This window comes from Coptis chinensis, chromosome 4, assembly GCF_015680905.1.
Source record: "Coptis chinensis isolate HL-2020 chromosome 4, ASM1568090v1, whole genome shotgun sequence".
In the NCBI taxonomy this organism is placed as follows: domain Eukaryota; kingdom Viridiplantae; phylum Streptophyta; class Magnoliopsida; order Ranunculales; family Ranunculaceae; genus Coptis; species Coptis chinensis.
In genome coordinates, this window is record NC_141459.1 from 69,818,520 (window position 1) to 69,834,187 (window position 15,668).

At 39.0% G+C, this 15,668-nt stretch overlaps 1 protein-coding gene across 1 annotated transcript; it reads left to right on the forward strand.

Annotated features, from left to right (window-relative positions):
• The first annotated feature begins 11,874 nt into the window (after positions 1–11,874).
• On the forward strand, positions 11,875–15,233 carry LOC147504570 (Subtilase family protein). The gene is made up of 2 exons (XM_086557384.1): positions 11,875–13,188; positions 13,925–15,233. Exons 1-2 carry the CDS (start codon positions 12,009–12,011, stop codon positions 15,046–15,048), a joined length of 2,304 nt encoding a protein of 767 aa, XP_086413510.1. The 5' UTR covers positions 11,875–12,008; the 3' UTR covers positions 15,049–15,233.
• The last annotated feature ends 435 nt before the right edge of the window (positions 15,234–15,668 follow it).

Sequence of the window (15,668 nt, forward strand, 5' to 3'; positions counted from 1 at the left end):
TCTAGATAAAGTCTCGAGTATCTGACTATAAACGACTCAACTTTTGTGGTTAGTGCATTTCCATATATTGGTGAGTGCACCATTAAGGTAACCGGGCCCTCTCTATGGAGTGTGTGGCTGTAAGTACCGGAACCTAAGTCCACGTTTAAATATAATTCACGTTTTTCACTCTTGCATGTTTTCTCGGATTTTTGAGTCATGTTTCTCTATGGGGTGAATTATGTCCTTCTTGTTTATTTTATTTTTTTTTATATATATATATATATATATATATATATATATATATATATATATATATATATATATATATATATATATATATATTAAAGAATAAGCATAGTAACCTAGAAGAAGTCGGGAATCGACTTTAAAAGACCCATTTGCTAAAACAAATTTTCTAAGCCGTTGTAAAATTTGTTTTGGGGTGGGGTGTTCGTGTTTCATTACTAAATATTTATGTCCCATTAGAGTTGCTTAGGCCATTTTATAGTATTACAATTCGGGTCGACATAATCCATGAATTTAGAGTTCAATTGTTCGCATAACGCGTACGTCATGCACGCACTTTGAGGCATTTTCCACTATCTTATATGTCATCCACGGTCGGAATGGAGTGTTTTATGGATCATTGGATTGGAAATTCTCTCCTGATCATTTCCATATCTCATTCGCAAAAATCGGACCCGTAACGGCGGCAATTTTGATTTGAAGTTTTAAAAATCGAAAAAATCACAAATTTCGATTTTTTGGGCTTGGGCCCAACCAGCCCACCGACGGTAGCGACCGCCTTTACCTTTAGCACTCGCGATCTTCTTCTCCATCCGCCATTAACGCCAAGCTCCAAAACCTAAAAAAACAAAACCAAAATAAAAAGAAAACTAAAAATTTACCCACGCCCCAAATTAAATCCCAACCCAAATCGATTCCAAACACCACCGACCACCACCACTACCGATTTCCATCACCAAAAACCACCAAAAAATTCAAATATTAGGCTTGCCGCCACCACCACACCACCACCACCATCATTGTTGATCAGTGAGGTCTTTCTTCATTACTCCTACACCTCCTACAAACCCCAAACCGTATTCAAACTTCCAATGGCTCAACAACGTCGAATTTTGCCGGAGCAAGCTTTTACCGCCGACCACTTCGCGCCGTTTTAAGGTGACGAGATGATCAGTCGAGACTGGAATAGCTTGTGGTACTCGGCTGAAGCCTATTACCACGAGGACTTAGTCCGACGGTTCTATGATACGAGGGAGTTGGAAAGGACTAGGATTTTTGTTGTTGTAGCGAAGAGGCGGAAGGAAGTGACGACCGGGTTGTTATTTGAGATTCTAGGCATTCGCCTAGAATCCATCTGATGTCACCCTACAGGAGTCCCAAAGCATAATGGGGGTAGAGCCATTGATGCACGAGACAGTTATTGGAGGGGACTACAATGCAAGATCGCATTGTGTCCGACAGGCTTCCCTTAGGACCAACCAACTGGCTACAGCTCAGTGGATTGGTCGGAACATCCAGGGGAAGGGGAAGGTCAGCGACATTGGCCTGAACTGCCTCCATATCTTATGGATACTCCAGGAGCGGAAGTATGACTTCTCGTGATCTTAGAGTTTTTATCGAAAGCATGATTAGGGGAGTAGGGAGGATGTTGCCCTCTCCCCCGTGTTGATAACAAAGATCATGCTCAAGTTGAGAGCGACTCAGCGATCGATCGGACATACATCACTCTCCACCGTAACCCTCACATCTATAAGGAGTGTGTCCAACGGGTTTGGAGATTGGCTGAGGATAGAGAAGAAGAAGAAGAGGATGGAGGAGCCGAGAATGCCGAGGGAGGCCGGGGACATCGGGATGCCTCCGAGGATGAGGAGGACTTGACTGTTTTGACGCGGATGCCTTGGAGAGTCTTTGGGCCGGATGATGAGAACGCATGGTTGTGATCCATCGAGGCATGCGTTCGCTTAACACTATCTGTGAAGACCTCCGGACTCGACAGGCAACGATGCATCACAACTACGAGCTCCGTACCCAGAGAGAGGACGAGAGGTGGGAACAGATGAGCGCCGAGCTAGAATTTCGGCCGATTCCGGACGAGATGCTGACTCGATTCCCACCTCACGGGGACTCTCCTTCTGAGGACACACCATCCAGGCACGAGCGTCGTCGCCGAAGGACGAATGGTGCTAGCTCTTCAGGAGCTCAGGAGCAGTCTCCGGAGCATGTTCCCTCCGCCACCAGTTCCGGAGTAGCTAGGGATAGTATAGTTTTATGTTTTATGTTTTATGTTTTATTTGTAATTTTATTATTGTTATTTATTTTAATGCAAGTTTATTTCCGTAATTTGAATTTTGTAGTGTAATGTACTCCGAATGAAAATTTTAATATAAGGGGTTATTTTCAGTATGCGTGGTTGTTTCATATTGATCCCACCTTCCCAACTTGTTTGGGGGTGGTTTTATCAATTCAAGCATTATTTTTATAACCCTCGTGTTAGAATTTATTGCGAAGTCAAGGTGAAAATTTGGCCGTTTAGGCATATCTATGATTGAGTATCATTGTAGGATGAAATCTAGATTAAATAGGTACATTCTATCATAAAATCAACCTAAAAAATACTGGGTTTAAATTAGAATCAAGGATATGAGTTGTTTCCGTTTCGGGTTTGGAAATTTTAGGATTTCCGGAAACTGCCGTAATTAGTTTTGGCAACTTCCCGATCCATTTTAGCAACTTTAAACCTATATAAACTTGATACAATCTATCCTCACAACTCACACTACACCTAAACTCCATCACTCACCTTTCACTCCCGCGATTCCCTCGTTTGGCTCATTTTCCGAAGTTTACGCAACTCCGAGCGACTTTTCGGCGCTCTACTGAGCGCACTTTCGCTTTGTATATTTTTCCGAGTTTTTGTCGAGGAAAGGCTTCAAGCCAAAGCGCGGAAGCGACCAGCTCAAACACTGGAAATTTCAATTTCTTCAGCTGGCCTTCGCGCCCGACTTCCGTGGACCGTGAAATTTCGGCCGTAGCGTAGTATCCGGATCATTCGCAGCTATTCCAAAGCGTAATTTTGAGATGACATCTCCAACATTGATACCGAACAGTCTTTTCAAGATTTGTTCCAAAGCACTACTTATGGTGCTTGGTTTCCACGGCGATCACTTTCGTTGGCTGGGGAGCCGCTTATGGTAAGACCGGATGCACTTTATTCCCCAACACTAGCATCTTATTTTTACGATAACTGCATTTTCTTTGAAAGACCGGATGGAGAACAAGTGTTCTCCATCAACATTGATAATGAACCAATGGAAATTACCGGGTTCTTGCTAGCATTTGTTCTTGGACTTGCTATGCATTTGAAATACAAGACCCATGGTGCTATTGGGTCGATAATATGTATGTCTACACTTACGAAGTTTTTGCATGAGTCGTATGGGCGGGCATTTTCCGTATTGAGGACCAAGGGGAATATAACGTCGCCTTTGGTAGCCCGGGTCCATGAACATAGGAACTGTTATGTTTTGGATCATGCTAAACATTTTAGGGAATGGCGTTTTTCTTACGTGAATGATGCCACTTGCGGCGTCTTCCTTGCTTTAGCCACGGGACGTATGTGTGTCCGCGACCATCCCGAACCTTGATGTCTAGTTTAGCTCGATCCCATAGCATGAGGCATAAGTACCTTCTTATGCCCGTTCTAGTTTCTCGTATTATGCTATGTTTCTTTCCTGCTTTTTGTACACGCTTCACGGATTGGATTACGATTGACACCATATCGACCCACCAATAGTATTATTCGATCTTTCCGTGCAATGACTTGGCAAGGGTGGAGGATACAACCTCATCTGGTTGCACCCTACACCCCGTCAGACCAAGTGGCTCTTAATAGGTTAGCAATAATAGATGATAAATGGCGGGAAGCCTGGCAAATTATCATGGCATGGCAGGACGCAAAGGAACCTCACTTCTTTATGGAAGAAGAGGATGAGTAAGATGATGAGTAATGCGGGGGGATAAGGTAAGTTTTCATTTTAGTTAGTGTCTGCTTATGTCCCAAGCAATTTCATTTTTGTTAATCCCATAATGGGTAAAACTCGTATAGAGTTGTGTTAGTTTATTAGTACGTTCTAACCTTGTTTTACAGATGTTCCTGAATTTTACGCGCTTCAATGGTATTTTTCCTACCCTCTTTATTTAAATGCTTTGAGGACAAAGCATGCTTTTTGTTTGGGGGCATAGAAAACACGTGTAATTAAGGCATCTATTAGGATTAGATAGATATAATATGCATTTGTTTTCTAGTTAAAATTTTAAAAATTTAAAAATATAAATAAATAAGTTATGCTATACACTTAGGAATATTGGTATTATTTTCATTCTCCATGCTCTTAACAATCTAGAAGTCTCACCTAGCTTTTGCATCAGAATAATTGTTAGAAATTTAGGTTAATATATAGGTAATAATCTTTGCATCTATCTATAAATATATTACATGAGTATCTATGATTGTTAGCGATGAAGTTTTGAAATCTAGGCTAGAGTACTTATTCTACAAATCTGTGAGAATATAGCCTAAAGCCTTATATGAGCCGAAACATTTGAGAAATGACACAAGGGAGAAGTAAAATCCGGATAGAGATATCACACGTCCACTTGCTTGATCACTAAACCATATCCTAAGCGAGAATTTAAGCCCTCTTTGGATCGATATAGCTAGAAATTCAAACCTATGAAGTATTTTCCGCTAAGCCCCCTCGAGCCTTTCTTTAGCCTTCCATAAACCACAAATCCTTTACCCTGTTACAAAACAAAAACAAAATAAAAATATATATATATATATATATATATATATATATATATATATATATATATAAATCAACCTACCCAATTTAGAATAAGTCCGAGAATAGAATGAGGAAGAAAGAAAAAGAAAAACCCGTGTAAACAAAAAGTTAGTTAATTGCTTTGAGGAAAATAAAGAAAAGAAGTTTCCATCCAAGGAAAAGAAAAATAAAAATTGAAATAAAATAAAAACTCCAAAAATAGAATAAAAGGGAGTCAAAAGCCAAAGAAAAAAAAAAGTCAAGAAAAAGAAAAAATATGGCTAAGGATGGAAACAAAGTGTAGAAGCAAAAGTAAATAACAAGGTTTTCTCTAGTTACATAATATGAAGACTCTATTATCTCAGACTTGTCCTTTTTGAATATCCATTTTCTTCCTTCTTAAACCATCTCCTAATCCCCGCAACACCTAATAAAGACCTCTAGCTCAATTAGGAATAGGCTAGTGTGATAGTAAGTGGCAGATGTGTTTGATCGACTCGCTTCCTTGTTGTCATTGAAGATTGTAAGGTAAAGTGTGCCCCTTCAAGCACTAGAGTAGCTAAACTTGAGTGGAAAAATCAGAGTGTTGTATCTTGACTATTATTGTGAGAAACCTACTTAATGACGCTTATTCGAAGGTTTGAAAACGGACCTGCTAGACATTTCATAGTATTACTCATTGTATATATGTTTATTATAGATGATTGATTATTATGCATATATTAGCTTAGGTTTTGACTTGGTTATTCTTGTTCATAGCTAGTGAGATGTATAGATAGTTTGGAGCATGAATAAGGAAACAATAGTTTTATTTCTTAGTCGTTGTAGTATAGATGAAGTTTGTGAGTACCTTCTTTGGAAAACTCTCACGAGGTTATAACTCGTCCACTAGGGAATTCCTAGTGGTTTAAGGCCTTGTTGCATATGGTCAATGCAATCGCGACTCGTAAACGAGAAGTAGATAGAACTCCATTTTGGTCACTTATGTTAATTTCTCATCTTTGCTTGAGGACAAGCAAAATGCTGTTTGGGGTGGTTTGATAAGAGCCCAAAACTGTAGTTTTAACCCTTTAACATCATACTTTTAGACCAATTATGTGAGTAATAATTAAGAGTTAACACCGATTACGTGTTTTTATGCATTTCAGGCTTCAAAGTCCATTATATGCAGAAATGTGCCACTTTAGCGAGATAAAGGAGAAAAGGTCGGTTACTAAGGAGATCCGTGATTAAAGGCCAGGTTTCTAGAAGACAAAGCCTTTCCAAAAGCCCGGTCAAAAGCTGAAAAAGTCGCCGCGTAAGCTTAAACAAAGACACAAAGTCAGCAGAACTTCCGAAGGCCATATCTTTGGACTCAGACCTCGGAATGGGGCCTACCATATGTCAAAACGACTGGCTCGGAAAGAGCTTTCCAATGGTCTAAGCCTTGATCCAATCAGAGGAGTAAAAGTAGATAAAAAGTCTGCTGAAGCCAACTAAAGCTGAAGAGGCCTTTTTGGACTGAAAGAATTGGGTTTTGGGCCTGATTCTCTGGCCCAAAACATGGCTCCAAGCCCATGCACGATTTTTGGATCTGAATGTATAAAAACAAAAGCTTAGTAGATAGTTAATGGTAGATAGTTAGACCTAGATTAGATTTAGATTAGTTAGCCTCCATTAATGAATTCTAGATCTAGTTTTTCATGTAGATTAATTAAGTTTAGTTCCATTTCAATTATTGTATTAGATTAAACCTTTGAATCTTGTTCTTTATTTTGATTAGATCAATAAAGTAGTATTTTTTATCAATTTCGATTTTGTCATTTCCATTCCTAGATCTAATTTCAATTCCTGTCTTTATTTCAATTGAGTCATTAAATTAGATTTCATTATTGTTTAATTAAGTAAATTTCAATTCTTTATATCAGGTTTAGTTTAAATGTAATCGGAAATGATTGCGTAATAATTCTCGGCTAAACCTCCATTATAGGGGGTTGAGAAGCCTTGATGAAAGCTTGATTCCGAATATCGTAGAATCGTCGTAATTTCCTTTCCACTCTAGAAACGATTAGTTCACCATGAGAATAGGTTTAATCGTTCACATGCTAGTTATGAATTGGTAGGAATGCCATGTGTAATTAGGGATTAGGAAAAACCAATTGTTCTCTTGCGGCGAGATTCAATTCGATTACTGACGACTTCGTCGTTAATAGGATTAAGTCGAGTTAAGGTGGAATCAATCCCCTTCTAACTCCTTATCATAGAATCAACGTAGCATTCCCTTAGTTATTCCCATCGTCGACTAGTTGCATTTCGTGGGTAGTTACATCGTAGTCTAGTTGCCTTTTTCGTAAATCTCTCATTAGACTTTAAGTTTAGAGTACTTACACTTGAGAACATAGCATGCGGAAGGACTAAGAGTGGGACGAATCACTCTACTCCACTATATCTCATAGACTTGAGAGTAGAAACTTTGATAATATAGACCCATAAGAAGCGTTTAGTTTTACTTACGTTTAGAGTTTCATCGCTTTATTTCGTAGGTAAAACTATTTATTTTACTTTTATCAATGATCCAAAATTTATTATGTAATTTTGCGATGATTATTGGGAATGTTGCCGATATTGGCATGGCTATGAGTAGATATTGTCTTAGGATGAAATCTCAATAAGTTAGGTAGTTAACTATCCTAAATTCAACCTAAAAGATATTAGGTTTGTTTTGGAATAGAGAATATGGGTTGTTTCCATTTTCTGTTTTGGAAAATATTTTGTTTCCGGCAATTGCCTTAAAGCTTTTTGGCAACTTGCCGATTCGTTTTGGAAACTCAAAACATATATAAACTTCCTTCATTCTACACTCACAACCTACACTAGATCTCACTTTCATCTCTCACCTTTCACTCCCAAATTTCCCTATTTTATTCTTCACTTCAGCACTTAAGCTACACTGAGCGCGCTTGCACCTAAGTTGAGCGCCACCTGCGCTTGAACCACCTGTAACTCAAAATTCACCTAAGCGCGACCCGCGCCTTACCTAGACCAAATCTAAGCGCGCCCCACGCCCAAAACATTGTAACTCCATTCAAACCTGGAAGCACCTCGCACCCATCCTGCAAAAAAAGTGAGCCCTACGCTAAGTGCCTAGAACTTCGACCATAGCGAGTGCACCCCGCCCAATACAAGGCATAGTCGAGGCGCACTTGCGCTACGACCTCTTTAGGCACGAAAAATTCTAATTTTTTGTGGGTTGTTCCAGGATCGTTTGCAGCTATTCTAGAGAGTAGTTTTGTGATGACAGCCCCTCATATCATACTGGAACAGTCTTCCAAAAACTTGTTCCAAAGTGACACCTATGGTGCGTGGTTTCGCGAAGTGATCATTCTAGCAAGCTGGGAGCCGCTATTGGTCAGTCCTGATGAACTTTATTCTCCTGCACTTACATCTTATTTTTATAATAATTGTAAGTTCTTTGATAGACTGGATGGAGAACAAGTGTTCTCTATCACCATTGGGGACGAACCAGTGGAAATTTACAGGTTCTTGCTAGCCTTTGTTCTTGGACTTGCTATGCCCGCTGAAACACAAGACTCATGGGCCTATTTGGTAGATAATATGTAAATGTATAACTATGAGGATTTGCATGAGCATTATGGGGCAGAAATCTTTAGGATATAGGACCAAGGGGAATATAACGTCGCCCTTGGTAGCCTGTCTACGAACGTGGGCACTGTTATGTTTTGGATAATGCTAAACATTAGAAGGGAATGGCGTTATTCTTCTGTGAATGACGAAACTTGTGATATTTTCCTTGCTTTAGCTGGGGGACGTATGCTCTTTGCTATTCCCCACCTTAATGTCTAGTTTAGCACGAGCCCATAGCATGAGGCATAAGTACTTTCTTATGCCTATTTTAGTTTGCCATATTATGCTATGTTTCTTCCCTGTTTTTTGTGCCCGTTTCACGGATTGGGTGGGGGTCGACATTGTGCGACCCACCAACTATATTATTCGTTCTTTCTGTGCAATGACTTAGCCAGGGTAGAAGCTACAACCTCATTTGGTTGCCCCCTACACCCCATCCGACCAAGTGGCGCTAAACAGGTTAGTGATTGTAAATGATAAATGGCATGAAGCCTGGCAAATCATCATGGCGTGGTAGGATGCAAAGGAACCTTATTTCTTTATAAAAAAAGGTTTACAATACTTAAACGCTAGAGATAAGGTAAGTTTTTAGTTTCAGTTAGTGTCTGCTTATGTCCCAAGCAATTTAATTCTTGTTAACCCCATAACGGGTGGAACTCATATAGAGTCAAGGCCTCGTCTTTTTCTTTTCTATATTAGTATGTTTTAACCTTGTTTTGCAGATGTTCCAGAATTTCACGCATTTCTATGGTATTTTTCTACCCTTTTTTATTTAAATACTTTGAGGACAAAGCATGCTTCTTGTTTGGGGGTGGGCATAGAAACACATGTAATTAAGGCATCTGTTAGGATATAGATATGTATAATATGCACTTGTTTTCTATTAAAACATCAAAATTTTCAAAATTTCAAAAATATAAATAAAAAGTTTATGCTATACACTTAGGAATATTGGTATTGTTTTCTTTATCTATGCCCTTGATAATCTAGAAATCTCACGTAGCGTTACATTAGAATAGTTTTTAGAAACTTAGGTTAATATGTAGATAATAATCTTTGCATCTTTCTATAATTATATTGCATGAGTATCTATGATTGTTTGACAGTAAGTTTCTGAAATATAGGTTAGAGTACTTATTCTACAAATCCTGTGAGAATATAGCCTAAAGTCTTATATGAGTGAAACATTTGAGAAATGACACAAGGGAGAAGTAAAATCTGGATAGAGAAATCACACGTCCACTTGCTTGATCACTATACCATATTCTAAGCGAGAATTTAGGCCCTCTTTGGATCAATATAGCCAGAAATTCAAACCTTATAAAATTATCTTCCACTAGTCGCCCCTTTGAGCCTTTCTTTAGCCTTTCATAAACCGCAAATCCTTTACCCTGTTACAAAAACAAAACAAAATAAAAAAATCAACATATCCATTATAGAATGAGTCTGAGAATAGGATGAGTGAAGAAAATAGAAAGACCTTTGAAATCAAGAATTTGTTAATCGCTTCAAATAAGAAAAGAAAGTTTTCCTCCAAATAAAAAATAATAATAATAAATAAATAAATAAAAGAAAATAAAGAGTTAGAACTCCAAAAACAGAATCAAATGACTCAAAAGCCAAAGAAAGAAAAATGGCTAAAGATAGAAACAAAGTGTAGAAGCAAAAGAACAAGAGTTTATCTAGTTACATAATATGAATACCCTATTATCTCAGACTTGTCCTTTTTGAATATCCATTTCCTTCCTTCTTAAACCATCTCCTAATCCCCACAACACCTAATAAAGACATCTAGCTCAATTAGGAATAGGTTAGTGTGATAGTAAGTGGCAGATGTGTTTGATCGACTCCGACTTCCTTGTGTGTCATTGAGATTGTAAAGTAAAGTGTGTCCACTACACACTGGAGTAGCGAAACTTGAGTGGAAAAATCAGAGTATTTTTGTCTTGACATTTATGTGAGGACCTACTTAAGGACGTTATTTCAAGTTTTCATAAACAGACCTGCTAGTGCATTTCATAGTAATACTCATTGTATATATATTTATTCGTAGATGATTGATTATTATGCATATATTAGCTTAGGTTTCAACTTGATTATTCTGTATTCATTGCTAGTGAGATGTATAAATAGTTGAGGCATAAATAAGGAAACAATAGTTTTATTTCTTAGTCGTTGTAGTATAGATGAAGTTTGTGAGTACCTTCACTGGAAAACTCTCACGAGACTATAACTCGTCCACTAGGAAATTCCTAGTGGTTTAAGGCCTTTTTGCATATGGTTTATGCAATCGCACTTGGTGAAACGAGAGTAGTTAAAGCCCAAAACTGTTTTAGTCACTTATTCTAATTTCTCATATTTGTTTGAGGACAAGCAAAATACTGTTTGGGGGTGGTTTGATAAGAGCCCAAAACTGTAGTTTTAACCCCTTAACAATAATACTTTTAGACCAATTATACGAGTAATAAATAAGAGTTAATACTGATTACGTGTTTTTATGTATTTCAGGCATTGGAGTCAAGTATGTGCAGAAATATATCACTTTTGCAAGATAAAGGAGCAAGGGTTGGTTGCTAAGAAGTTCTGTGATTAAAGGCCAAGATTTAAGAAAAAAAAGCCTTTTTAAAGCCCGGTCAAAGACTCATCCAAACACACTAACGATCTTGTTATGGAGATTATTATATGTAGAATTGTTGAGACTGTACCATCAATGGCTGCCTACGTATCCAAATCGCTTTTTGGAATCAAGTCTCTTATTGAACGTAGTTCTTTGTTGAAATGATTGTTGGATATTTATAGGAAAATGAATATGTTAGGCTTCTTATTGCCTAAGATATCATTTCCTTATTTGATGAGATATTTCCCTCTTTGTACAAAATCTTTCCAAAAGCTTTATATGAAAAAAATCCCTTGACATATTTTCGGACCTGCTATATATAACTTCGGTGCTACATTAGTGGGTAGTGTTATTGCTTTACTAGTGGGCACACCAGAATGCAACACTAGTAGGTAAGCGGGAATACCACAGTAGCGGGCAAGCAAGTACACTATATTAGTGAGCGGCTTTTATAGTAGTATCCAATGATGATGGTTCACGAGTACGCTAGTACCTACAATCAAGTTATGTTTGGGGTACACCGTGTAAAAATGGCCAAAAAAAAAAATTTTTTTTGAAAGAGGAATTTGGTACTGGAAGGGGAGGAGGGATATCGGATATCGGATATGGGCCCTAAACTTTGAACTGCCAAGAGATTTTTCAAGATAAATTAATATTAATTTCCATGTGGAGTCTACGGTCTACCCATACATGAATTCTGCCCAAAGTGAGTCCAAATTCATAATTGTTTTTTATCTTAGAACGAATTATTGTGCTAGCGCCTAGTGCTAACAAAACGGAATGGGAAAAAATCTCACAAACAACAGGAAATGCATACGACTTGACACGTGGCAACACTTACTTACGAAACACTCTTTACTTATTTATTAGATCTTAAAAGGTTGGAAGTCATTGGACATTATTCCAATCACTTTGGGAAGTGAAGAAGAAAAATGGACATCCATAATAAAACCAGTGTCATCTCCCTTCTCTTCTTCCTAGCCACTATAATCACCCCAACACTCTCATCAGACAATCCTCAAACCTATATCATCTACGTTTCCAAATCCCAAAAACCATCCATCTTCACTACTCACCATCATTGGTACACCTCAACTGTCAGATCTCTTCCTCCTTCACCTCATCCCACGGAACTTCTCTACACCTACAACCACGCTATCAATGGCTTCGCAGCTCGGCTCACAGCCACCCAAGCTGAGGAGCTTAGTAAACTCCCTCACGTCCTCTCTATCCACCCTGATCAAATCCGTCAAGTCCACACGACTCGGACGCCTAGTTTTCTAGGCCTAGCCGACTCGTTTGGCCTCTGGCCTAATTCCGATTACGCTGACGATGTTATCGTCGGTGTCCTCGATACCGGAATCTGGCCAGAGCGCCAGAGTTATAACGACTCTGGTCTTGCGCCGGTTCCTTCCAAGTGGAAAGGAACTTGCGAGACTGGACCGGACTTTCCGTCTTGCAATAGAAAGATCATCGGAGCTAGAGCATTTTACAAAGGCTATCAATCGTCGAGTTATATTGATTGGTCTAAAGAATCAAAATCTCCTCGAGACACGGACGGTCACGGTACACACACATCGTCAACGGCAACCGGTTCATACGTTCCTAATGCTGGATTTTATCAGTATGCAGTTGGTGAAGCTCGAGGAATGGCCACTAAAGCTCGTGTTGCTATGTACAAAATCTGTTGGAAACCGGGCTGTTTTAATTCGGATATAATTGCGGCGATGGATCAAGCGATTGCAGATGGCGTTGACGTGATTTCTTTATCGGTTGGTTCGTCGTACGCAGAAGATTATTATCGCGATTCAATTGCAATTGGTGCTTTTGGTGCAACTCAGAAAGGAATTGTGGTTTCTTGTTCTGTGGGTAATTCTGGACCGGGTGCATATACAGCTACTAATATTGCTCCCTGGATTTTAACTGTTGGAGCCTCGAGTATTGATAGAGAATTTCCTGCTGATGTTGTTCTTGGTGATGGTCGGGTCTTTAATGGGGTGTCGCTTTATTCGGGTGAAACGGTTATAAATAACGATTTGCCTTTGGTTTATGGTGCTGATTGTGGTAGTAGATATTGTTACTCTAATAGCCTTGATTCATCTAAAACTGCAGGTAAACTTTATTGCAGTAGTTTGGATTTTTATACATTTGCAATTAAGAATGTGAAAATTAATTGATCTATTGGAATAGCATAAAGGAGTCCTGTGGTGCTTTAAAATCGTCGGCCTCAATACCTGACATAGGATTATGTTATTCGTGTACATGTGTATTGGGGAACCTAGTGGATACAGTAATGCACCATGTGGGTAGTCCTCGTTGTGTAACAGTGTACAGAGTGTGTGTACATAGTATGATCCACTCGTTTGATTTGAGAACTTCATACACGTATGTTTTAACTTTTGATAGTACTGTAACTTGGTGATCATGCATTCATGGCTTTGCTGGCTATCGACCAAAGTATTGCATGACCATATATAGTTTAAACACGTGTTACAAGGGACATGGAATTGCCACTTTTTGCATTTTTTTTCAAGCACAGCCTGTTAATACAAAAATAAGAGCAACGCTAGTGTCATACGTCCCCACAGGATACATTTGTCCTGCATATAATTTTAATAGCAAGTTAAGTGCATCTCATGTTATATTATCTGGACAGACATCCATATTAATATTTTTCTGGATAAAAGAAAACCTTTTGGGTTGCTACTTGCTATTCAGTGGAATTAGGTACTGTGCTCTTTTGGAGGAAATATCATTTTGTTAGTAGTAAATGGTCATTTTGCAAGATGACCCTTGATTCAGTGACAAGTTCTTTGAATTAATGACTTATAAATTGTGTATTATGCAGGCAAGATTGTTATTTGTGATCGTGGTGGTAATGCTAGAGTAGCAAAGGGAAGTGCTGTAAAACTTGCTGGTGGAGTTGGAATGATCCTTGCTAACACTGAAGATGCTGGGGAGGAGCTAATTGCTGACTCACATCTAATTCCAGCAACTACAGTTGGTCAGATTGCTGGGGACAAGATCCGAGCGTACTCCAGATCAGGACCCTCGCCTACGGCGAAACTTGTATTCCGTGGAACAGTAATTGGACCTTCGCCTCCGGCTCCTAAAGTTGCTTCATTCTCTAGCCGTGGTCCAAATGATTTAACACCAGAAATTCTCAAACCTGACGTGATTGCGCCTGGTGTTAATATCTTGGCAGCTTGGACTGGGGCAGTATCTCCAACAGATTTGGATATTGATCCTAGACGGGTAAAATTCAACATCATTTCTGGTACATCTATGTCTTGTCCACACGTGAGCGGATTGGCTGCTTTGCTTAAAAAAGCACACCCGAAATGGACCCCTGGTGCTATAAAATCTGCCTTAATGACAACTGCTTATAACTTGGACAACTCAGGGGAAAATATCAAGGATCTTGCTACTGGTGAAGAATCCACACCGTTCGTTCATGGGTCTGGTCACGTCGATCCTAATAGAGCACTTAATCCTGGATTGATTTATGATCTCAGCGTTGATGATTATGTGGCATTCCTCTGCTCCATTGGCTATGACTCAAGGAGAATAGCTGTTTTCATAGGTGATCAAAGTAGTGTGGATTGCAGTTCTGTTGGTTTGGCTACACCGGGTGATCTGAATTATCCGTCCTTTTCAGTGGTATTCAGGTCCAATCTTGATGAGGTTAGTTATAAGAGGGTGGTTAAGAATGTAGGTAGCAAGGAGGACACGGTTTATGAGGCCAAGGTCACAGGTCCAGCATCAGTCGACATCACTGTTTCACCAAGTAAACTTGTCTTCAGCAAAGACACTCAGAGTTTGTCATATGTGATTAAGTTCAAGAGTAATGGTGTGGGACAATTAAATTCTGTGATATCAAAGTTTGGATCGGTCGAATGGAGTGATGGAGTTCACCTGGTCAGGAGCCCAATCGCATTTCGGTGGATTAAGAGCTATGTATCTTCTATTTGATTTGGTTGAGTTGTTTAATTATTGAACATGTAAACTGTTTCAAGTATGGGAACAGTATTGAAGTGATCGACTTTGTTGCTTTTGTAAATTATCAGTCTTATGTAAAATAAATTACGAATGTAGAAAACGAGAAATATCTCACTCATGAGTCGTGAGAGAGATGGTTCGTCATTTATTTCTTTGCATTTCGATTGGGAATCGCTTGATTATCGTTGTATATTTGTATATATCTGTATTCCTTGCTCCTAAGCAGAAAGTCGTAGTTGGACCCCTACCTGGCGCGGCGGTAAAGTGGTAACTACACTTCTCTCCAATGCTCTGTTTGCTTGGGCTGCGTTTAACTTTTTATTAAGTGGAGATAAAAGCCTTTTTTATCACCTTCATCCATCACATTTTGCTTGGGCGGCTTCATATCCTCGCCACTCATCTTTATGACAAGGTTTGTACTCGTGCTCCATGCCTCCATGTCTTCTTTCTCTAACTTCATTGGTACCGTTCCCTTGTCCTTTAGAAATGCCAAGGAACACCGTTCAACTCCTCTATCTTTGTTCTTTGAGAGCCAAAAACTGAATGATCTTTACCCATGCTTTAAACAGTATTGGGTATCTGCAACATCGCAT

What these genes read in the sequence shown, in the direction of transcription:
- LOC147504570 (XM_086557384.1), top strand. Translation starts at nt 12,009, where the DNA reads ATGGACATCCATAATAAAACCAGTGTCATCTCCCTTCTCTTCTTCCTA. An exon ending in TGATTCATCTAAAACTGCAG is followed by an intron (nt 13,189 to 13,924) that starts GTAAACTTTATT and finishes TGTATTATGCAG; the next exon opens with GCAAGATTGTTATTTGTGAT.